General features: G+C 46.8%; 1 protein-coding gene across 1 annotated transcript in view; it reads left to right on the top strand.

Moving 5' to 3' along the window:
- LOC119448634 (peroxidase) overlaps positions 1 to 23,410 on the top strand; it is a 177,238-nt gene that overhangs the window by 104,676 nt on the left and 49,152 nt on the right. The window contains exons 2-4 of the mRNA XM_049665644.1: positions 9,529 to 9,732; positions 15,464 to 15,664; positions 18,555 to 18,772. Coding sequence (XP_049521601.1) covers positions 9,529 to 9,732; positions 15,464 to 15,664; positions 18,555 to 18,772 — 623 coding nt within the window. The remainder of the gene's footprint in view (positions 1 to 9,528; positions 9,733 to 15,463; positions 15,665 to 18,554; positions 18,773 to 23,410) is intronic.

The following is a 23,410-nucleotide window of genomic DNA, read 5'->3' as shown; positions in this document are numbered from 1 at the left end:
CAGCCGAAGATTGCCGAAAGAGATGGGTGAAAATAAAAAAGAGAGACGGAGATGCAGATAAAAAAAACCAGCCCGGTAAGACGAAGGTTCGCGAACAATGCAATTGGCGTCGCCAAGGACACCAGACGCTGTATGCCAGCATGGGAGTCTCTGGGGTACCAATTCAATCCGCGGTACTTTCAGATAACGGTTCAGTTCATCGACTTGGCGCTTTGGATAAAGAATCTTGCGTACTGACACACAGGCCCAATTTCCACGATCGCATTCTTTGACGTGCCCCGCAACGGTTTAGCCATCAGTTTCCTTTGTTCCCCATTACGATGCTATCGCGCGATTTGTACTCATTTGCAGCTGTAAACAAGACCTTTGTAGTGCCTCGCTGAAGAGAAGGCAGTGTTGCGCCATAGGCGTTGCTCCAAAAACATTCTCATGGTCATTCTTTGTTTACGTCCATCCTGGCTATACCGGCCGGGCCGCAATCACGGCCGCAATTTTATATCCACTGTTACTTTCTGATAATATCTAGCCTTATGCCCCGTGTGATGCATAAATTGAGTCGCTTTTACAAAGACGCGACCGCAAAGGAGAGGTATATAAGCGCTGAAAATAACAATTTTTTTTCTTTTTTAGAAACCGACAAGAACATTGTTATTGAACGGTAGTCGTTGAAAGACGTTGGCTACGCATTACCTTTACTACTACTAAATAATGCTAAACATCACGATGCTAGACATCACTTTCTACCACCCAGACCTACTGCGCCTGGAAACATGCACGATATGGGAGGAGGCATCATGCATTGTAGTAACGTCGAAAGACTTCAGTTATACACTTTCTGCTTTGAATTCAGAGTCAACCAAGCAGTAATCGTTATAGCATGTATGACTTTGTCGCAGTGAAAGTGTCAGAAAAGCGATGTCAAGGACTTCGCCACAGCTTCAAGTGCGTTGACCTTCTGAAGACTAAAGTTCCATCTTTACTAAGCAAGGAAGCAAATGTCATAGCACACGTTGATCAAAACCACGGGCCCACAGAAAATATCCGAATATTACGGAATGCACAAGTGATCAAGACATTTTTTTACCTCGCAGGGCAACTGAAAAAACTTTCTTGCATTACAAAGCACGAATGGCTGTCGATCAGTACAGCGCCAGTGCCAGATCACAGTGAAGCGTTACTGCCTGACCAGGTAGCCACTTCTGGTTTTCATGTTGACCCCGTGTAACTCTCGGGCTTCGGTGCGCCCCCCCCCCCTTTTTTTTTTCTTTCTTTCTTTCTTTCTTTCTTTCTTTTTTTCTATTACGCGTAGCATGTAATCAATCCTAGCTAAAACGGGTACTTGACGCCACCACTCGGAGCACAAGATCTCTCATACCCTTCAAAAATGACACGAAGGGGGGCTTGAGCAAACCATAACCACCGTGTACGTGCAGTGATTTTATACCGCACACGTCTCGCATGCGCCCAGGATGATGATGAAAGACGGCATGCCGGGGCATTTATTTATTTAAGCAAGTTCGTCAACGACATTGACTGAGCCGATCCTTCATAAAACCCGCACGGAGCCCCATTTGGGGCTACACCGATGTCTTTCTCCTCTACCTCTTCGTTCGATCCACTATTCTTTCTCCGAATGAAATTATACTATTTATCGTGTGGTCACCCAGGGCTGGAGATGGTAGCATCACCGCCATACAGACATTTAGAAAATTTGCTTAGCTACAAACCAGCCTGGCCGTGTGTCGCTTTCTGATCTCCCCGGAAAATTCTTCAGTTTGGCTATCCCACCTTATCTCACTGCCCGAAGGCTGCGATATCAATCGACGCCCCCGGGACCGCTTTCTAGGCGTCGACAGAAAACGTCACAAGAGCGACCGCGCGGTTCGAGACACGCGGCGCGCCATGTCGTGCTAGTTCGCAAGCTCGTCTAACGAGCGGGGGGCGACGGAACAGCGTGACGCCAGGGTAAGGATGAGGAGACGCGGCCCGATGCGGCCACGTAACCACGACGATGACGACGAGGTCGACCGCGGAAAACTCCCTGCACGCGATCACGCCAAGATGCGTGGGTGGTTGCGCTCGCGCGATGGAGTCGTAGCTGCGCGGATGTGGGTCGGCGAAGCCCTGGGTGCCGAGAAAGGCGCGCTTGTGTGAGAAACATTACGTGCTTGACAACATTAACCCCGCGTGGGAGCCGGAAAAAGAGAAAGCAGCACACTGCGACGGTCTCTGCCAGAGGAGGGCACCACATACGCTGAGGGCCTCGATCGGTGACGTGGAACAAGATGACACTTGGTTTCATTGGTCAAGTACAGTTCGCAGTAATAACACTGCGTAACATTACAAACAGGAAGGTCAGGAGCCTACAGCCATGAACTGTACTCGAAGTGGCGAGACCCATTTGTGCTTTCAGCTGCGGGTTCCGTCACCAGTACCACTGCGCCCTGATTGTCACGTGACTATCCGCTGCTGAACACAGTAGCAGTCATAACAAGCATTAAGAATGCGACCGCCGTACCAAAAGTTGCGTAGCAAGGCATTAGATTGTCTTATGTCGTGCTGATGTCATGAGAGAGCAGTCGGTTGAGTGACTTTCTTGAAATCGAGACGGCCGTGGTTTAATTTCTCTTGATGCGCCTTTGATATATAACAACATCTCGACGCTAGGTGTCTTAAAGTAGAATTACCAGATTTTGAACGAAAGAAGCCATCTACAAACAAACGCAAGGCCAAACACAATACACAAGCCCATCCAATATTGGGCTATCACTTGTGAGTCGAAGGCAGTAAGTGAAACGCGCTTCTCCACAGAAGTCTATTACTGCGGCGACAAAAACAGACGATAAAAACGCTCACAGAACGCCTAGATTCTGAATATTAAAGAACAAACAAATAAAGTCAACTTTATGGCTTCATTCTACTGTTATAGAGCTTGAATCGTGGTCCAAGATCAATGCCATCTTAATGATAGCCTGCCGGTTCAGCGCGTCGCGCTTTCCCAGACATCGCGCCACACAACGGTAGTTCTTTATGGCCCAGACGCTTTCTTCTCTCACGCAAGGCTCACAGCACTAGACTCTTTTATGCAGTCTTTCTTTGTTCGCATTCCTTTTTTTTTTTCCCTGAGGCTTCATTCTTTAGCTCCTCACATTGCTTTGCAAATCTAAAGTGGGCCTTTACAGATATAGTCAGTCATTCATTACTCTGTTTGGGTGGTCCTGTTGACCTTGTATGGACCGTACTCAAAACCATAGTTAGCTACTTTTTTAAAGAAGGATTGGCTCTTCGGCCACTCAAATTCTTCTGTCACTCTACAAAAAATGAGCTCACGCTTACAGTGTTGTTTTTATTTACGTTTTTCGTTGATTGACAAGCAAGAACGCTCAAATCTGCGTCTTTCAGTGCGTGACGATTTGAGAACCTCAAATGCCTATGAAGCGCTTTGCCCGACTGGCTGACAGACACCTTCACTGAAATGCTATTTTTCTAGAACCCCCAGGACAGTATTATTACTCGTTTGCGAAGTTGCGATGGATTAGGAACTATGTGATCGAAGCAGACGCAACTTCGACCCCCTGTAGGTAGGAATTCTTCGCGCTGAAACTCTGAAACATTTCGGAACCCTGAGGTTATCCAGAAATATGGTTTTCCAGTGCCTATTTTAGGGTGCGACCGCACGACGTGAAGGTTACCCGATTCGTGCCTTAACTATAGGCAGGTTGGTTATCTACGTCCCTGAATTTTCCTGCTGATGTGCGGTTGTCTAATGTATCTATTCTTAACTGATGGACTTCTCTTGCTCAACGAAGTCATAAGTGGAGCTTCCTATCTCAAGACGCAATGTTTTTTCCTGACGCAATGTTGCACTATTCTGCTGAGTGCTATTTTTATGCGGAAGAACACTTGCGGCCTTTGTCAGAATGTCACGGAGCACCTTGCCTTATACATACATAGTAGCTGCTCATTTAATTTCACATACGTCACTCGTGTACATAAGACAGAAAGGTGAAGTATGAACAGCAGCACGCATGGGTAGCTAACGTTACACTCATCACTACGCTCCCTCCTGGTCCACGTCCTCTGGAAAGCGTGTAGCCGTAATACTAATGCACAAAGACTTGGCCCGCTTTGGGTCGCTCAGCTACTATTCTTTTTCGGGCCACTGATATCCACTCAAAAAAGCGCACACACTAAAAGCGAAAGCACGCAGCCCGCATTGCGAAACCAGGCTAAAGAAAATAAAATGGCCGGCAAGTAAAAGCACCGTCGTGCCGACGCAGCTTTTCGATCGTGTTATTTGAAAAAAAACGTCGGCGGTTCCGAAACGGCAACGAGTTCCGCTTCTTCAAAAGCTAACTCGGGCCGCTCTGGCATGCTATACAATAGCGAGCAGACGGGTGCGCGCCACTCAAAAGCCACAAAACGCACGCGTGGACAAGTGGTGAAGAAGAGAGCTCCACAACCGACGCGCAGCCGGCGAGCCAAGTGGCTCGCGCACCATTTACCTAATGGCGAAAATTCAATGGGAATGGGCTGGTTTCTCTGCAGCCAGCCAGAGAATTCGGAGCTGCCGGAAGCGGCCTCTCACTCTCCGCTGCCGACGCCGACGCAGCTACCGCTCTAGTGGTGCGTGCACGTTTGTCCCCACTACTGAGAACTCGTTTGTCGTCCCGTTTCCTCGCACAACAAACCACTTTCTCTCGCTACGCTTTCGCTTCGGAAGCCAAAACACATGCCCCCTTTCTCTCTAACTCTCTCTTGCTTTACGCCACTGAATCTCAACACTCCTAACAACCCTGCCTTTTTCGACGCTACCTCTCGACTTCCCCTTCCCTCTCCCAACCTGGGTCGTCGTGTTATCTTACTCCCGTGCCAAAATCCTCGCGCCCCAGCATCGCAACGGCGTAAAGAGTGGGTCGCAATTAAAGCGGTTTCACAGCGTTCTCCACTATGCAGCTTGCATTGCCGAGTGTAAACGTGTCTGCTCCGTCGCTCGGTCGCTCGGTCGGTTGCTCAGAATTACTAAAACGCCTCTGGTCCACTCGCCGTCCCGCAGCTACGGCGCAATTTGCGTTGCCGTGTTTAAACAGTTGTCTCCACCAAGCTGAGCCTGATATGCACGTTGTCGCGTGGGAAGTTCACGTTCGCAGGGCTCACGTACGTTCGCGCATAATTGCAACCTCGGGCATTGTTTTCCCGGCTGCGCAAGCGCTATCTTGGGGCCACGCTTTTAATGTGCCGAGAGCGAAGGTGAAGCGGTACGCATTGCTGGCGGGTTGGGTGAATTTCAATTGGCGCTGCAGCCTTTGTTTCCTGCGGGGGTACCAGGCGGTCTATCTTAACTGAGATTATTTTGCTCTGTTTTATTTGCAAGAGAAACGATAACTACATTGTTCCTCTTGACTCCAACCTTCCAGATGTTGTTTGTTCAAACTTCTCACGTTTTAAGATCCGTGAACTTCAACAAGGAAAGTGTAACAGAGCGGAAGTGAGGTCACACAGGTCTGTATCACTGAAACGCGAGTGCACATCGGCAGATGAGAGTGCGAGATCCGTTGGCTTTAAAAAGTGTGCGAAGTGCCGAAACCACATAAAAGTAGTCGTCAAACTAGCACTGATCGGTCACTGCGCTGTTTGGCTGCACTACTCATTTGTATTTACCTCAAGAAAGAATGGTTTCAAAACGATGTGCGTGCTGTCTCGAAAACGAGAAGGCGTATACGACGCAGAGTTTCTTCCAGGTCGTGCGAATACTCGTGATTATTCTCGTTTATACACGGCTGTCTTCATAATGAATCGTTGCTGCTTTACACAACAAACAGCGAATGTAGGCCGCTTCCGCACGGAAGATTTCCAATGTGTTAATGCTTGCCGCAGGGGTTTCTTCACTGCAGCACTTTCGTGTGATGGAAGAAGCCTCTCTAATCGTAAGGAGAGACGCGTTCTCTCAGCCTGTAGTGAGATCAGATGCCTCTTGAGTTGGGCCAATGTACTTGTTTCGACCACATCCCTTACTTAATAGTTGTAGACAGAGTATAGTAAGCATTAACAAAAAAGAAGGGGTGCTGATTAAAAATAAGCGATTTTGCTATTCATCACTGTGTCGTAACACAGAAGAGGATGGTAATGGGCCAATATCACATTTTGAAAGGTAGCAGACTAAATCGATCCGCGTATTAGAAAAGAACCGTGGTTTTAAAGGCAAATGACGCTCGAACAAATAGTGGTAAGTTAAACCAAGCATAGAAACGATTAATTGTACCGAACAAAAATGTGAACATGCGGCAATAATCAGATTTGCTGAAGTAAAGCACGTCAGCCATCGACATCACACGAACAAATAAAACTAGGGACTGCGCTAACGGAGGTTTTGATTCCCACAACTGCGCTAACGGAGGTTTTGATTCCCACGGACTGCTTCTCAATCGCAAGCCTCCTTCGCTGAATAACTCGCTAATATCACTTTCGGCCTGCGCTTGTTCTTACGGATGATTCTAACGTACAAAGTTATTTTGTAATACACAGTGCCAAGTTCCGTACCGCTTCAGGTATGAACAAAAAAAATTAAAAGCAACAAAAAAACAATAACAAGATCTCAGCCATCCGCAAAAAACACTCACAAGAGAACGAACTCCCCGTCAATCCAGAAGTGAAAATGTAGGCCAGGAAACATGACAGTATATTTGCGGGAAGCATGACAGCATATTTGGCGACTGCCTTCGCGAACAGCCGCGCGTTTATTAGGCAACATGCGGTCACAAACGTTGGCTAGAAAGTGAAAACGAGACAGAAATAGAATGCTGCCTCTGCTCGCACTCAGCGGGGACCTTGCCAGCAACGTCCGGCGGCGCCGAGACGTCAGCTGTAAAGGAGATCGGCGTCTGGCCGGCCGTAACGAGCGTGTAATGCGCTCGCCGCCGCGTCAGCGGGGTCAACTCTGCGAGGTCGCCCAGCGTGCGGTCGATAAATACATTTTACCGTCTTGTCAGCCACTGTCGGAAGCAGCGCGCTTCACAGCCGCACGCGCGCGCGTGCTTTGCTACGGGGCTACGAGTGCATGCAACACTGCTTGATCGTTCCGTAACGTCCTGTGTATTCTGTGTCGCTTCTGCGCGGCTCCTTGCTTTTGCACTGCGCCTGCGCTGACGACCGACGAGAATGGGACGTCAGATGAGAGGCACTTCGCTGTCTTCGGTCTCGTTTGTTTGTTTGCTCGTCCGTTCTCTTCGCGCGCGTGTAGCAGCTTGCGTGCGCTGCTGGGTTGTCTGGCGGTGAAGCGCCGCATCCGACGACACGACTCATCTCGCTGTCTGTCCGGTGTCGCGCGACACCGTCTCTCTGCCTCAATGTTTGATCGCGGCCGGTCTTTGAGCTCGTGTCGACCACTTCTTTTCATATTTTGTTCTCTTTAGACAAGGATGCAAAGTAGATACAGTCGAAACAGCGGAGGGGCGAGCATTTGAATCAACGGAGTAAGCGTTTTTCGCCTTGGAAGTCCAGCGACGTACCTTTTATTGTTTCTTTACTCGATACGACAGCGCGTTTGGTGTTCGGCTAACGCGATTTATCATTGACTTACTTTAAGGCTCTTGGCGCGTATTGAAGTCACGACGTTGTTGCATTTGACGTTACTGTGAACGCAATTGCTGGAATGCCACGCACTGTCGGGCTGCGGCATAACATAACAGGATATACTATACTTTACCGCAGCATTATACTGCGCTAGCCCTTACGAATTATTCGCTGAACCCTTTAATAGCTTTCATGTAAATATTTGGTCTTGCCATTTATTTCTTCGAATAGCACACGTTATTATAAAGGCATATCTTGTGATATTCCACAGTCATAGCTGCCATAGTTGCGGGTGGTGGGACACAGGGAGAAATGTTTCTAAGTTTACTCCAAATAATTGGGATAAGCAGGAACTTTGTCAATCTCCGCTCAATTTACACATTTGTTAATACCCCGGGAAAAGCTGAATCATATACATTCGTTGTCCACTAAATTACAATCTAAACAAATCTTAAGAGCAGGTGAGCCTTTCAACGCGTGTTACAGTAGACGTAGCACCAGCGTTCCGTACATAGTATGAACAAATGCATATATATTTTTTTCTCTGTAATGTTCTGCTCTGTTTTCAGTTCACACGCAAACCCTTCTGCGCGACGCGGCCCCGTCAAGCTTCGGTGATCTCAAATTGAAAAGTGCAATCAGGCGCGCAGCCCAGAGGCAATCGACTACCCGTCTGCCCAGAAAATGGGTTCTCAGGAGCGTAAGCACGGCCCTCGTCGGCCTGAATATCGGAGGAGACCTGGCTGAAGATCTGAAAAAAAAAAGACAATTTAAAGCTTTTGACGCTTCGCCGTCCATTTTAGAGGAATTCTAATGGCGTAAAAAATCCCTCGTAGTAGCAGCAGCGGCACCCAGGATTTTCTTTAAAAGTGCGCAACGTGTATAGCAAATTGAGATTATATTTAAACTAATAAGTGCGTCGTTGTAAGGGCCTTATTTCGCGTAACCGCGCGCTCCGAAATCATTGTTCTTGAATCTCTATACAACAAAATAATTGCAGAGACAGTGGAACGATCTTTATAAAAATAAAATTATACAGCCTACATAATTTCTTCCTATAGGCTTCAAGCAGACTGCTTTTTCTTCTTATTGGCATGACCTCTTTTCTTTACATATACTGTCTACCAGCAGTACACAGACTGTATATACGGCTATCGTTACAAGTTGTTATAATGTATGTTTACGAAGTGGAGGGTCTAACGGAATCCCGCCTTGTTGGAGATCATAGTGTGTATCTTTTACAACGTCTATTTACTTTGATGTATTCGGTTCATCCGTGTCTGATATTTGTCTGATAGCGCATCAAAGGCCGAATTCACGAAACTTCTCTTCCGTAAGTGCTGTTTGCCACTGGCCGGCCGTCATCGGGAATCAGCTCTTATGAAAAGTTTTAGTGAAATACCCTTCGGTGAGAAACTAGCCCAGGATTTCACATTACTCGTTGTTGGTCTAGTTGGCTTCCCCTTTTGCAATGAAGATCAATAAGCCCTAACTAGACGAGGACCGAAGTAAGCACGAGTAAACAGAAAATCACTACAGAATTGTGCTGTTCACTCGTTTGTGCCTACATTCTCGTTTTTGAGTTGCCGGCCAGCTATTGATATGCGTTCTACTTCGCGAGTTTCTTGTCGACAGTTGCTCGATTAATGCACTACTATATCTTGTACCCCAGAAAGGCCACTGTGCTACATATTTGCAAGATTAGCTGTACCCAAATGTTATTTTTATGGGAGAGCCTGTATATGTATTTCTAGTTAATGGCTCATTACTACCTTCGTTTATCTTACATGTTGTTGTTTTTTTTTCATTTTCTGTCGTGCCTTTTTCTTACCAGTGATAATGAGTAGCCGTTTACGTGGCCCTTATTCTCAATTTATTATGTTCAAGCTACGCTCGTGCAGTGAACTTCGCCATTCATCTGACGGTGTTATCTCTCTCTCTCTCTCCTCTGCGCAGGTACATGATAATGACAGCGACCACGCTGCTGTGTATCGGCGGCACGCTGGTGTTCGAGGACTCGCGGCCGACGCCGTACAACCCGGAGTACGGTCCCGACTGCGCCCTCATCGTGACGACGACCAAGCCGCACGCGGCCATCATACAAAAGCCTACGCTAGCGTCGGCTGCCGGCCTACAGTACCTCTCCAATTTCGTGCCCCAGTGAGTATAGCGGATAACGCGATTAAGACCGCGAAATTTTTCTTTTCTTTTAAAAATTTCCACGCTTCTTAAGAAAATATCTGCGGTCTCTTCGTTTGATGACATTCTAGGGGTTGTCGATGGCACGTGTAGAAACAAAACAGGAACGGAACTAGACGATATATCCTTCTATAGACGATATCAAGGTCTTGGTGTGCCGACTTAATCAGACGTTGACGTGGTCGCTTTTTAATCGTTTTCTAATTACTAGTTGTTTGTAAGCATAATCAGGGATTTGGTGCAAGGCGGGATGTAGGCTTTGACTTCCTCTCATCATGCGTGAAAGTGAGAAAACATGCTTAATACAGCCCGAAATGGCGCCTCCTATACATGGACCGAAAGTAAAGCCACTTGTATACCGTTTTACAGACAAACTGCAAGGCGTCACGTCACAAAGAAGCGGCGGTGCTGCCCTGTCATTCCGTGCGGGCAGAAAAAACAAAAACAAAAACCAGAAAGAAAGAAATCTACAAACTGTAATGGCAGGCACTTTATCTGAAGACAAGGTTAATACACGTGGCCTACTTACTATTTAGTAATTTGGCAAAGGTTATTGTTCAAAGCGAAGAAAAACGAAGAAGAATAGCAATGCTAACGTATAATTATCTGCTCGGTTAGCCTTAACTGTATATGCATGTTTTTTGTTTTTTTTTTTTTTACAAGCATGAAACTTGTCGATGCGTGTCGCAGCGTGTCGCTGTAATGGCGCTAGGTTGCCGTTACACAGCAAAAGAAAATCTGAAACTAAGTTTGATGAGCAGACTAAGAAGACGCGCGAGCTTTTGACAAGAACAGAGTCACGGGACAGGTGCACGAAGTGTACGCTTTTGGTGTTGCCCACGTGAAACAGTTTAGGCAGCAACGCGTATTATTACGGCAGTCTACGCCTCTAAAATAGCCAACAGGCCACTTTTGCCGAGAGAAAAAGTTTAACGTGCTTGGAAACTAGAAAAACGAAGGCGACACAGCCTTCTAATTCTCGACTCATATGCCGTGAAATTATCTCAATAAAATAATATAAACTCCACGTAACCACATTTTTGGGTATGGTTTGCCGTGAAAAAAGGACTGAGTTATATTCGAACACAGGTTATAGTGAGCGTATAGCAGGGAGCGTCGGGCAGGAGCTATGGTAACTCACGCGCTGGGCAGAGTTATAGCATATTTCGCTAACACCTAAATACACAGAGGCACTCACGTGTAGTGGCCACATTTGCATTACGGGTGCACCTTCGAAAAGGCGCAGTGGCAGCCTCAAGGAAATGCGGCTCATTTAAGGAGAACTACATTTCTCTTTGCCAGTTCGGGTCGGCAATTACGATCGTGGTACTGCCATCCCGGCAACCTATAGACACCGAGCAGCTGATTACTCACGAATGCCCAGCTTTCCAGAAGCTGCTGCCGCGCACAAAAAAGAAAGAGAAGTCGGCCAGCATAATTTTTCTGCAAGCGCTGAAAAGACCGGAGCACGCGCGGGCAAGAACCGCCTCTATCAATAAGGCGCCGCCAACACGACAACGTAATTACTTTCCCTAAGCCCACGCGAAAACGAACTCGCCGGCATGTTCTCGCGCTACGTTGTACAGCACGCACATATCATTCCTCCATATACCCGCGCCCGTTTCTTTTAGCACAGGAGCTACCTTCGCATTCTCGCACACTCTGTCAATATCGCCGAGAGCGAACGGCGTGCACTTCGCGCTGTACGCGTGCTACCGGGTTGCCTCGAAGGCGACTGAATGGCGCGGTATAAAAGAATAATGATACCCCGAGCAATCGGTGGACATGCCAGGCCGTCGCCTGGCGGTGTTCGGCGTTGCAGGCTGTTTTACTTACGAGTCGAAAGAGCAGTGCTCGAAGCTGTAGATATATAGCCGGATTTGCAACTATACCGGCAGTAACGTACGGAGTTCGCTCGTCGCAAACACAGCCTCAGGCACGCATGCTTTCGAAAAGCTGTAACGTCGTCGGTGGCAGCGAGAAGTATAGCTGCGGCGATTGCAAAAGCCCGTCGTTATGACTTAATGCGACCGAGAGCACAGCAGTGCGCGGCCGTGTTGGCAGGGTTCCGCAGCGGATGTGTGCCGCAGTCATCGTTACCTAGAGGATGTCTGATGCATGCCTGTATATACAAAACGGCGCAGTGTTGGGGGAGCCACAGCTTGTGCGCGTCAAGTAAAAAAGCTATAAAACGAGCTGTTCGTGGTTCGCGGCTGACCAGCGCCAGTGCCTTCGCTAACCTTGGAATGCTATATGCGCGGTTGCCAAGGCCCAAACCAATCAGGTATTATGTGCATTTTTAATGAATTCGGCCCATGGTTGGCTGACACATGCTCCAGCTAGCGCTGCATGGATATTGAGAAGCGGAGTACAATGGTTTTTTTTTTTTTTTTGCTAGCCTTTATCTGTTCCATTCTTCTTTCTAGTATAGTTGGGAAAAAAGCAGCGCCGACGGCATTTCCAACACCATCAAAGTAATCGATAAGTCAAACTGAAATAACAACGCGACGAAGACGAACCACACAGCGAAGGGCACCCAAACTGCTACTGCCTGCTTACTGAGAACATGCACGATAAATATACACTGATTTCCTAGCTTCATTTGCAGTCATTCAATCAATAAACTAGTTAATGAACCAGTCAATAAATTAATTAATCAATTACCGGGAGGAAAGGAGAGATGGGGAACGGCCAGCAGAGCAGGGCATTTGGAGTGAATTGTATCAATGCAAATTTATCTTTTCTCATCTATTCCCTCTTGATGCACGCGTATATCGTGTTCCTTGCATAAAACTAAAACTAGACTTCGCGATGGAAGACGCGGTTAGTGTTTCGAAACAAGGGTATGGTCACATAAGATGTGTTGCCGCAGTTGTGATACTTCAAGCGGTGCGTAGTTATCGCAAAACGTGCAGGTCGATTATTTTCGTTTACTGCTGCTCACTTTCATAATTAGAATATGGGGTTTTACGTGCCAAAACCAGTTCTGATTATGAGGCACGCCGTAGTGGGGGACTCCGGAAATTTGGACCACCTGGGGTTCTTTAACGTGCACCTAAATCTAAGTACACGGGTGTTTTCGCATTTCGCCCCCATCGAAATTCGGCCGCCGTGGCCGGGATTCGATCCCGCGACCTCGTGCTCAGCAGCCAAACACCATAGCCACTGAGCAACCACGGCGGGTACTGCTCACTTTCACTCTATACGATTAATTTTTACTTAGATTCATTCTCACATGCATACTGTGACTGGATTTCTAGGTGCCCCCCCACCCCCACTGCTCTTCTCTGTCTCTTGAATTTCGCCGAAGACGACAACTAGTTAATACGTAAGGCGTCTGACTGTTGAAATAACGAATTACGCAGAAACACGATCAGTCCATCAATATGTCACACCATTCACAACACTTATTTGTCCTTATCTTCAGTCTTCCCGTAGCACTTACATATATTCTTCCTTAACTAAAATCATATTTTGCTTTTCGGAAATGCGGCAATTGAAAAGGCATTTGCACTGGAAATCTTATAACCACCGGCTGGATAAATCCGCTTCAATGCGGTAGCTGCAACAGGCTACCTACGCGCCGTTCACCGGAATGCGTGGCAAGATCGCAACTTGTGACAACGCACGGAGCGGACGCACAAACACTGCCACAGAGATAGTTTATGGCTCCTGCATTAGGCGGCATAGGCGCGCTGTCGGCTCGCCGTCTGGTATAGCCCACATTATCAATTAGCCCGCGAAAGGCACAGGGGTGCTTGCAAGTCGGTATACGGGCGTTTATGATATATAGTAGCGACCGGTTACACTTTAGCCGCGTCGAACACTTAATTTGCTTGGTGAGTGTGCTCCGTTTAATCATGCCTTTGCGAGCCCACCAAGGTCTTGACACAAAATGTGGCAGCAGCTGAGCGAGAGCAGGTGAAGGCAGGTGAAGGAAACGAACCCTTTGAATTATGCCTCTGACCGCACGGCGACGGTGGCTATGCGGCTGCACGCTCAAGATCCCGACTGACCGCCCTCGAGAATCAAAGGCACTTTCCATGTAGAGCTGGGTCACAGATATTGCGATTCTTCAAACGCTGTGTGGCTGAGGTCAAATGAAAATGACAGCCACATGCAGGAGTTGGCCGCTTCAGGCAGATATGTACGCTTAACCCTGCCATTATTGTGAAACGTGCGTGAATGTTTAGCTTGCACGCACTACTTATTCGTGCCATGAGATCAGTCATAAGAGCCCCCGCTCATTTTTGTTCTTTTCTTACACAAATAACGCTTTGCTTTACCGTATAACAAATGCAGCATTGTTAACGCTCTCAAATATCTGCCCTCAAATATCCTTCACGTATCCGCAAAACGAGCTCGGGTATCGTACAATGTGCGCAATATACTCAGGAGCATCAGCACGCATTCGGATGCGTGAACGAAGAAAAAAGAAAAGCAGGACAGAATACCAAGATAAATAAAGCTCTTTCGCGGGATGGTAGTTTACCGTGACAGTTTATAGACGGGTTGAACTGGGTGGCGAAGCAAACTACAGCAGACTCCACGCCGCGCCTTTACTGTGGCTAGCACAACGGAAGGCGATTGCGTCATCGATCGCGTAACAGCCGGCATCGGCCGTGCGGCGACCTCAAAAAATGCAGGGGAGGACACAACGACCCCGACGAGGCTGACAAAGAAAGAACTATAAATGTGGGTAAAGGAGGCAAATAAATGAGCTAATACGCACCAGAAACGGTCGCGAGCACTCCAGCTTTTCGGAGCAACCCGAAGGGGTCGCATCGTGATCGCGGGGTGCATATTTAGAACGTAACTTCCACTGCCATAAGCCGCACATGCTTAGCCCCGCATAGAATCACGCGACTTGCCGCGAATCGGCGCCGTATTCTGTATAGGCACGGCGGTAACCCTTGGTCACCTTGCTTTGCCGAATTTATTTACGTTGTAAGCTATGCGCATAACGCCACCTTCCTCCTCATCCTCATCCATTTCCTAAAAGTATGACGACACTGACACTTAAGTCACGAACACGCGTGCTCTTGCTATAAGGAGGCGAGGGCAAGGCGCCGCGCACTCCGCATTCGCACGAAAAAATTGGGACGCTGGGCGAGACGAATGATCGTAATGATGAATCTAGCTTATCTGAAGATAACCTATCGGAGAAAAAAAAGTACACTCCCAAATCCGGCGCTATAGGAGTGAAAACTCCGACTCATATAGCATTCTTATTTATTTTACATAATTTTTTTATGATTGTAGCAACAGAAAATTTCTGTTTTATTCCAACATTTTTATCTGTGCGAGTGTTTACTCTCTATAAATGTGCTTATGCTGAGATGCCAGTGTTTTACAAAGGTCGTGAGACGAGACGACGGCCGCAAACTGCAGTTAAAACTAAAACGCGTTTAGAGAGGAACTCCTTAAAACTCATACGACTGTTATTCACGGTTAGGGAAGGCAGTCGGGCAATGACAAACGTTTGTCATGGACCAAAAGTCTTTTTGAATTCTTTCCTCGATGTTACGCGCGGCCAAACAGAGTTCAGATTACCTGCAGTAGTAATAAAACGAGATGCGCCCAAGTAAAAACGAGATACGCGCTCAAAATGAGAACGCGTTTTGATGACGAATGTCCAGTGTGTGCAACATACCGTGCCATCCGGATTCACCTTTTGCATTCTTTTGTCCAGGCTGAAAGCGGTGACGCTGACCGAGGGCCAGCAGTGCATCACGTACGACGACGTGAACCAGGCGCTGCTCGAAGCCAAGACCAAATTCGGCGAGAGCGTGCCCAACGAGATCTACGAGCTTTCCTCGGACACGCCCACGCCTGAGCACGTGACCGTGCCCTCCGAGATCATCCTCGATGCCTCCAGGATACTCGCTCAGAAGTGAGTCCATGTGCCCCACTATTCACTTATAGACTATTTTACGCAAGCGCTTGCGTGCCGCCATCTTGGGCGGTTAACGCTGCTGTTTTCAACCTGTAACGAAGCCAATGCACGGCATTACAGTCGATTCATATGCATGCAAATGGTTGTGCGGATGCGTTCGGTGTTGCGTGCCCATGTTAATTTGACGTCACTGCTCCCAAAACTGAGAAATTGTTGGTGTAACAACCCAACACGGCGGTGCCCTGTGAATCGAAAATAACGTCGTCTATAGCCCACTTTACTCTAACAGTTCTTAGTTGCAGTACGAAACTTGAGATGGCAGTGGTAGTATAATGATAAAAATCATGGCGAAAATTGAGGCACCGATGATTGGATGTGAGCTTTCTCAAAATAGGGAAGCGGCCCTATTAAGAAAAGTTTATACTGAGTGAGCTTATACAGGGGCCCGTGTGACATTTCGCAATTAAATATACATATATATATATATATATATATATATATATATATATATATATATATATATATATATATATAAGTTGGTGGGAATATTTAGTCAGTGACGAATTTGCGCTGCTACAGCAACTTTTCACGAAACAGAAGCCGACGGGCATGTGCACGAAGAATCTTAAATTTGTCGATATTTGTTGAACAGAGTGCATTGTATGTTTCTTTTTTTCAGGCTATAAAATAACGAAGAATAAAGCGTGCATAGCACATCAGTAGCCTCTGAGGCGCAATATGGATTAGCTACATACTTCACGAAGGCGCAAACCGACGGGAAAGCAGGCATATGTTTTGTATATACTTCTGCCTCTTTGCAGTCTCTCGCATTCACGTCAAGTCCTCGTTAACTCACGACGATAGCGATTTGACAAAACATACCATGGAGGACCTTTGAAATTTATTTTGCTTTCCTGTATGTGTGTAGTGAACTATCGAACTGATGTGAACTGTCTAACTATCCATCATGTTACGTGCTGATTATTCAGAGTTCCAATTTTGAAGAGCAGATTTTGAGTTCATTCAAGCGGTGCAATACTATGTCCTTCAAATGAGTTATTTCACACAGAATAATGTTATAATAAGAGGAAATAATACATAAATACCACGAAATACGCTTACTCCTCGTGGCGTCAAACTTTTTTTTTTTTTTACCTTCGACGTCAACCTTTTGTGCAATGAAAGAAGGAAAGAAAGTAAAAAACCCACCATGTTTCTTTTTTTTTCTGCGCACAGTCACAGTGGCTATCATAAATGTAATCCTGGAAGTGAAGAAAAGGTGATAACTTGGGTGCAGCTTCGGCAAGAAATTACACAAGGCAACGCCTAAAACACACTAATCTCTCATTGCCTTATTAAAGTTGAGAGTTTTAGAAAGTATACCTGGTAACGCCTCAGCTGCAAATGACTTTCAATACGCAAGAAAAACAAGAAAAGAAGGGCGCACATAACGATAGAAATGGCTGAGGATACCATCGAATCAGTGATGAAGACAAACTAAAAGACAAACTAAAATAAACATGAAAAATAAATAAAAAGAAAACGGCGTAGTAGCAAGGTTTCTATGAACATTGAAAATTTACTACGGCACTGTGTAGCTTCCGCTTCTTCTGCTGACCATTAAAGCAACGATATAAACTATTGCATCATAACACTCAACACACTTGATACACGCGACAGCCCTGACGTAAGTCTTGTGATAAGAAACCCGTTCTTTGCGGCCTGGAATTTCTTTCGACGTCAGCTGGCCGCATTCAGCAACACACATCTTATCAGCTGGGAGCGGTTCTAAAGTCTGCCGACCTCTAAAAGGCGCAAACTCAAAGCTCTACGGCGACCTTAAACCATTTATACATCCGCTAGTCGTATTTTGTGCAGCTGATGTTAGCTAGATAAGATTTTTATATCGACATCGACTCGGGGGGCTTGCACAAATGCAGTAGCAGGTAGCGTACATGGCTTTCACTCTACGAAGGCCTGCACTCAGATCAATGTAGAAGTTTGGCCGACTTAGTTGCGTCTTTGCTTGCGTCCTTGTCAATTTCTACCTAACTCTACTCGGTAAAAAAAGAAAGAAATTGGGGCTGTAAGCAATGATTATGCACGCCTATGTCGACATATTACACTACCTTAATTGCACAGTAAAAATAAAAACATACTGCACCACTGAGCGGCGTGCTAACCGTTCGATAGTGAAGACACCTGTTTAGTTCTTGGGCAAAATATATATGGAGCTGTGATCTACCGTCGTGAATGCGCATTCTTTGTGACTATAGAGATACTATCTAGGACAACGATGTTCCAATATACATGAGAACTCCACTTATCTAGACAATCCGACTTGGGGTTCGCCACTGTGGACACGAATGCATTGTTAACAATGATTCATTAATCACAAAAAGTGGCTGTCAGCCAACCGTAATATTTACCCAGATATAAAAGCTAAGGCGCACAAAGTGGCAAACAGCTGCAAATAAGCTATAGACGCTAAAGTTGTACTACGACTCCCTGCCCTCGTAGGAGCACTAAAGCAAATGGAGTATATACAAAATGTCACGTGCTCATATAGGTTCATCATCACAAGGCAACGTGACGCTTACCGACTATTTCACTGAAGAGTTTAGAAAGAATATTACAAAAATGCTTCCTAGACTCAGCAGTGAAATAAACAGTGAGAGAGTTACGGGGCCTTGCGATTCTGCACCTCTATAAACGCGTGAAACGCAATCCACTTCATTTACTAGAGTACTATATTCCATGTGTTTCCTTGTGTACCTAACTCACAGCCCGTGCCTTCCTGCGCGATGCCCAGAAATGCGAGAATTCTCGTCCCCATGCCTCCGAATTTCCTCGGCGAGATGTGAACGCGCGCCTCGTATCGTCGCAGGTTCTCGCTGTCGTACCACGCCATCGTGTACGGCCTGCCTCAGATCGACACCTCCAAGACGCTGGTGAAGGACATCTGCCCGACCTTCCTGAAGCCGGTCAAGTGCGAGCTCAGCCGCTACCGCACTCTCACCGGAATGTGCAACAACCTCGAGAATCCGTCGTGGGGATCCGTGCGGTCGGCCATGGTGCGCTACCTGCCGCCTGCCTACGCTGACGGTACGGATGCCTCTGTCGATTATTTACCTGACATACGGCATACTCAGGCGAAATTGTTTGCAGCGTATTTGGCCCCAAAAGTACACGTGGTGTGTAAGCTACGATTGACGAATGATGTGATCACCCGTGGCCGATTCCGCCTACTCCTTATTTTCTACGTGCGGAAGAGTTCATTGAGACAAAGAGAAACAGCAAGTCCGGAAGAAAGAAAGCCCGATACACATTAGGCAAAAGTGCATAGATTCTTGCTCGTCTCTCTGAGGCCACTCAGAGGTAGCAAAATGACAACTAACTAGCTAAGAACAATGGCCTAACTCAGTTACACACAATGATGTAGATTAATTATGGGCTGTGCAAAAGGATTCATTAAGCAGGAGCACCGGTCATGTGCTGCGCTTCTCGAGAACTAAGATGAAACATGATCAGGATGTCTTGGTGAGCTATATATTTGGTTGGCCATTATTGTTCTGAAGGCAACGTACTTGTTGAGACGCGGACGAACACAGAGTGAGGCCACCCTGCGTTCGATCGACGCAGAGGCCTAGAATACGAAAGCTGACGAAGTTCTCTCGCCTGTCGCGCGCTGTTGCGCCAAGTGGATCATTGGTTTTAGAACGCGAAATACTAGCCAAGCATCGCGAGTCTCACTTTGAGACGGGTTAGTCCCGCTATGACCGCAGTGTCTTTCTCCACAATTTCTCAGTCAACTTCTTAGTCAAGCGATACCAGTGTAACAATGCCAGCACACGAAGTACAAGAAAATAATTTCGGACATTGCTGTGACCAACCAAAAAGTTAGGCTTTATAATACAATACAATGTCGCGAAAACAGTGTACCTCAAATTGAAGCAGCTGCCTCGCGAGATGGTAAACTGGGAGTTCACGCACTCCTCCTCGGCCGTATAGCCTTTGTTAGCCGATTTATCATCTTTAGGCACATCGTCACGCGAGCATTAATGAGCAGACACACATGTTAATGAAAGGTTACGGCACCCGAGCAAAAAATAAAGTACCAGGCACCAACCTTGAAACCGGTCAATTGACCTGCAAGTCTGTAAAATAAAAGCAATATTTCCAAAATACGAGCGCCTTTCGAGCCGAGGCTGGGGACGATCGGTTTGCATACGCACGCGCGGCTATGTATTCGCCCTTATAACGTGCGCAAACTTTCACTCTGAGTAGTCTAAACTTTCCTCGTGGCCCGACAAACTGGGAAACGACCTCGTCTCAGGTCGAATACAGAGCCCCGCATGCAAAGAAAGCATTCGCCCGAGGCTCTCTCGCGGCGTATATAAATGGGCCACGGGGCTACACCATGCAGGCCGCCAGTGCTCGCACGGCCTACACAAGGACGGCGCTTCGAGCGATGCTCTTTCAATGGTTTTGCGAGAAAAACTTGAGGAAAGCAAAGCGAAGAAGAAGAAAGAAACCGCCGACCCCGCGCCAGCGCTTCCTCTATAGCTACGCCAAGCACGCAACGTAATAAGAAACAAACCGCTGCAGTACCAGCGGTAAGATCAAATGAGCAATCTAAATACCCTGAAGGTACGCATACCTCGCTTTACGCCAGGAGGTTAAAGTTGACCTGCTCCTTTATCTTATTATTTAATTTTTGTCCAGTACACCCTCTATAAGAAAAGTTGCGGCTGTGAAAAATATCACAAGCGCTCGCAAGTGCATTAAGCAAGATAAAAAAGATGTAATTCAGAGGCCCTTGAAAGTGTAGTCATGATCTTCGCCTTCGCGCAGAAGCAGCATCCAAGAAGCGAGGGCGTTGCTTCGTTTTTGCTCCGTTTCCTGGCTCGGTGTTACGTGACAGGTCAAGTGCAGCAAGCAGCCAGCTGTTTCCGGTCCTGCGTCGACAGCGATTGATTAGTTGGCGGAGCATATGAGGGGCTGTGGTGACACGTTACGCCACACATATTTTGCTCAAGGCGCTCTATAAGGACAAGGTCGGAGAGCAGTGGCGGCTGAAGAGTAATTAATCAGATGTTCTTGACGTCAAGAAAAAGGGCCTAAACTTCAACACGGTGGCTTTCGGGCACTGTGAGTAACATAGTGGAGTTGCCTCTCTTGCTCATAATTCGCGGTCTCTTCTTTATGCGCCCTTTTTCATGCTCGGCTCCGATGACACACACAAGTAAATGGACTCGTTGCGCTTCTGGATATTCTCTCACATCGACTGTGCCCGTTAAAGCGAGGCGCACGTTCACAATTTGCTTCTTTGATTTTGCAGACACAACTGGTCAATACATTCGATTAATGATGCCCTGAAACAGCCCCTAATTAAAAAGCCCCCTAACTAATAATATAATGACCTCGCTATTACGGTACGTCGTTCCACGAATCTCATGCCATCAAAATATTTTCGAATCCTTCACCTATAAGGAGTTATCGCACCGATACCCTGCTTTCTCTCTCAATTCATCTCCGCTAGCGACAAGGAGGTTAGCCAGTGTAAGTGCCGGCTGGCTACTCAAACTCAAAATTAACAATTATGTATTACTGAGAACGCTCTCGCGATCACGAAATCAGCCAATAGCGTTGGTTGGCCAACTGCTTCCGGTGATGACATTACGGATGCGAGAGCAATAAGCGACTGTTCACTGCTTTTGACACGAGTTTGTAAGTTCCAGGCTGCATGCAGTGCAATTATCTGTGGCTCACATGTTCACAGGAGCCTCCTTAACAGATCGGCAACTTTTTTTTTTTTTTTACTACGTTCAGAAATGTTTCAGGGCCCCTTTAAACAGGGAGGTAATATACTGCAAGGCAAGACAGGTCTGCGGAAGCAGAACTGGGAATCAAATCAAGCTTACAATGTGAATGCGAAAGGGAGATAATATAAGAATCGCAGAAGGGTAGAAGATGCTTGGGTTGGTTTATACATCGTCAGAAAGTTAAAACAGCGCAATACACACAGGACTAAAATGATAGAACGTTCTTCTTCCAGTCTATCGCGCTATTTTCACCTATTAAAGAGAGAATATACTTCCAAGCGTCAGGGTAGCACGCAGAGAGAAATAGAAATTACAGGCGAAAGGGAGAAAGATTAACGAGAGTAACTGTCCGGTTGGCTACTCTGCACTGAGAAAAAGGGGAACGGGTAGATAAGATGCGGAGAGAAGAAGGTACGAAGAGAATATGTCCGCACAAGCACGAGCACGCAGCGTCGCCGAAACGATGTATTATAGCCTCCGAGATCATGAAGCGCGCAGACGCTGCAAAAAGAAAAAAAAAAGCAAGAAATATAAAGGCAGAAATTCGGCCGTGAGCCTGGCGACCACATCGCCTCATATACATCGCAGCCAGGAGGTCCTGCAAGTAGAGCGCAGTGTTTTCTTCTTCTTCTTCCGGAAACGCCACGACCGATCTGGCACGCTCATGCTCGATACAACGATCGGTGCCGCGCGCAAGACACCGATTCCTGCATTCCATCGGGCTTTCGTTATACTCTTATATCTTCCGAGCTGTGCGCACAGTTCCCGTTACAGAGTGCCGATAAAGACATCGCATGGAATACGCGGCTAAGGCACGCACGCCATAGTATACGGGGGCTCATCTGCGGCCCTCTTTCTACGCTTCATTAACGACAGAAAGGCGGTGCTGAAATGCGCGATACAATCAGAACGGCCTGAATTTCACTGCGCGTCGAATCACGAAAGCGAAGGTTTGCCTGGATATGGGAGGAAACGTAAGCGGCGACCGCATCTCGCACAAAGAAAGAAATCACGCGGGTGAGGAGGGGCTGTAGGACCGTAAAGGCAGGAATTAACCGAGAGCGTCGTAAATCATTTTATCGATATACCCTTTCACGCTTCGTTACGAAAACCGCAACGAATTTTATTGCAAACAAACAAAGGGAGAGGCTAAGACATGAGGTAGATGTTATTTTCAAAGCACTTGGCAATGTTGTATCCCTTTTGTGACTACAGCGCAGCACTTCCTGACGCTTCTGCTTACTTGCCGAGTGCTACATGTACGACGAAGTCGACCGTTAACGAGCATACAGCGTATCGACTTCGAAAGGAAGCTCGTCGGCGCGTAGACACGTTCGCAAACCGGGAAGCATGAACGTAAGACAAAAATTGTATTCTAGAAGCAATTAGATCTGAATACGAACGGTAAGAAGGCTATCATCCCTCTCCGCCCCATTAGCGAGCCAGTTCAAATGCTAACACATCGTACCAGTATACATGACAGGATGTTCAAACGAGGTTGACGCTTTGAGGAGGTGTATATTGGTGGCAGTAAACCCTAATATAGAAAGACACAGCAAGTGCTAAGCGCCTCCTTTTGCGTGGGGGGCAGGCGGTCACAAAATATCTTGGAACATGGGAGTTGCGAAAAGATCGAATTTCCTCGTAAATCTGGCTTCCAGTCTAGAATTAAGACAATGAACGTAAGCCAATTTGCCATACTTCTAATTGAGAGACACATTGTGTAGGTTCAAAAAAGAAAAGAAAGCACGCAGAACTAACGCGCTTGTTGATACCAAGGAGGTTTTAAAAAATCTCCTTGATTGATACATGTGTGAGGCGAAGCTTTAGTGAAGCGGTTAATTAAATGCTATACAACTAACGGCAATGCACTGACAAAGAAAGCTTCGTTTTATTATTCATGCACTAGTGCAGTGTG

The sequence above is a fragment of the Dermacentor silvarum genome, chromosome 4, assembly GCF_013339745.2.
Source record: "Dermacentor silvarum isolate Dsil-2018 chromosome 4, BIME_Dsil_1.4, whole genome shotgun sequence".
NCBI lineage: Eukaryota > Metazoa > Arthropoda > Arachnida > Ixodida > Ixodidae > Dermacentor > Dermacentor silvarum.
This window is presented reverse-complemented; position numbering and strand designations above follow the sequence as displayed.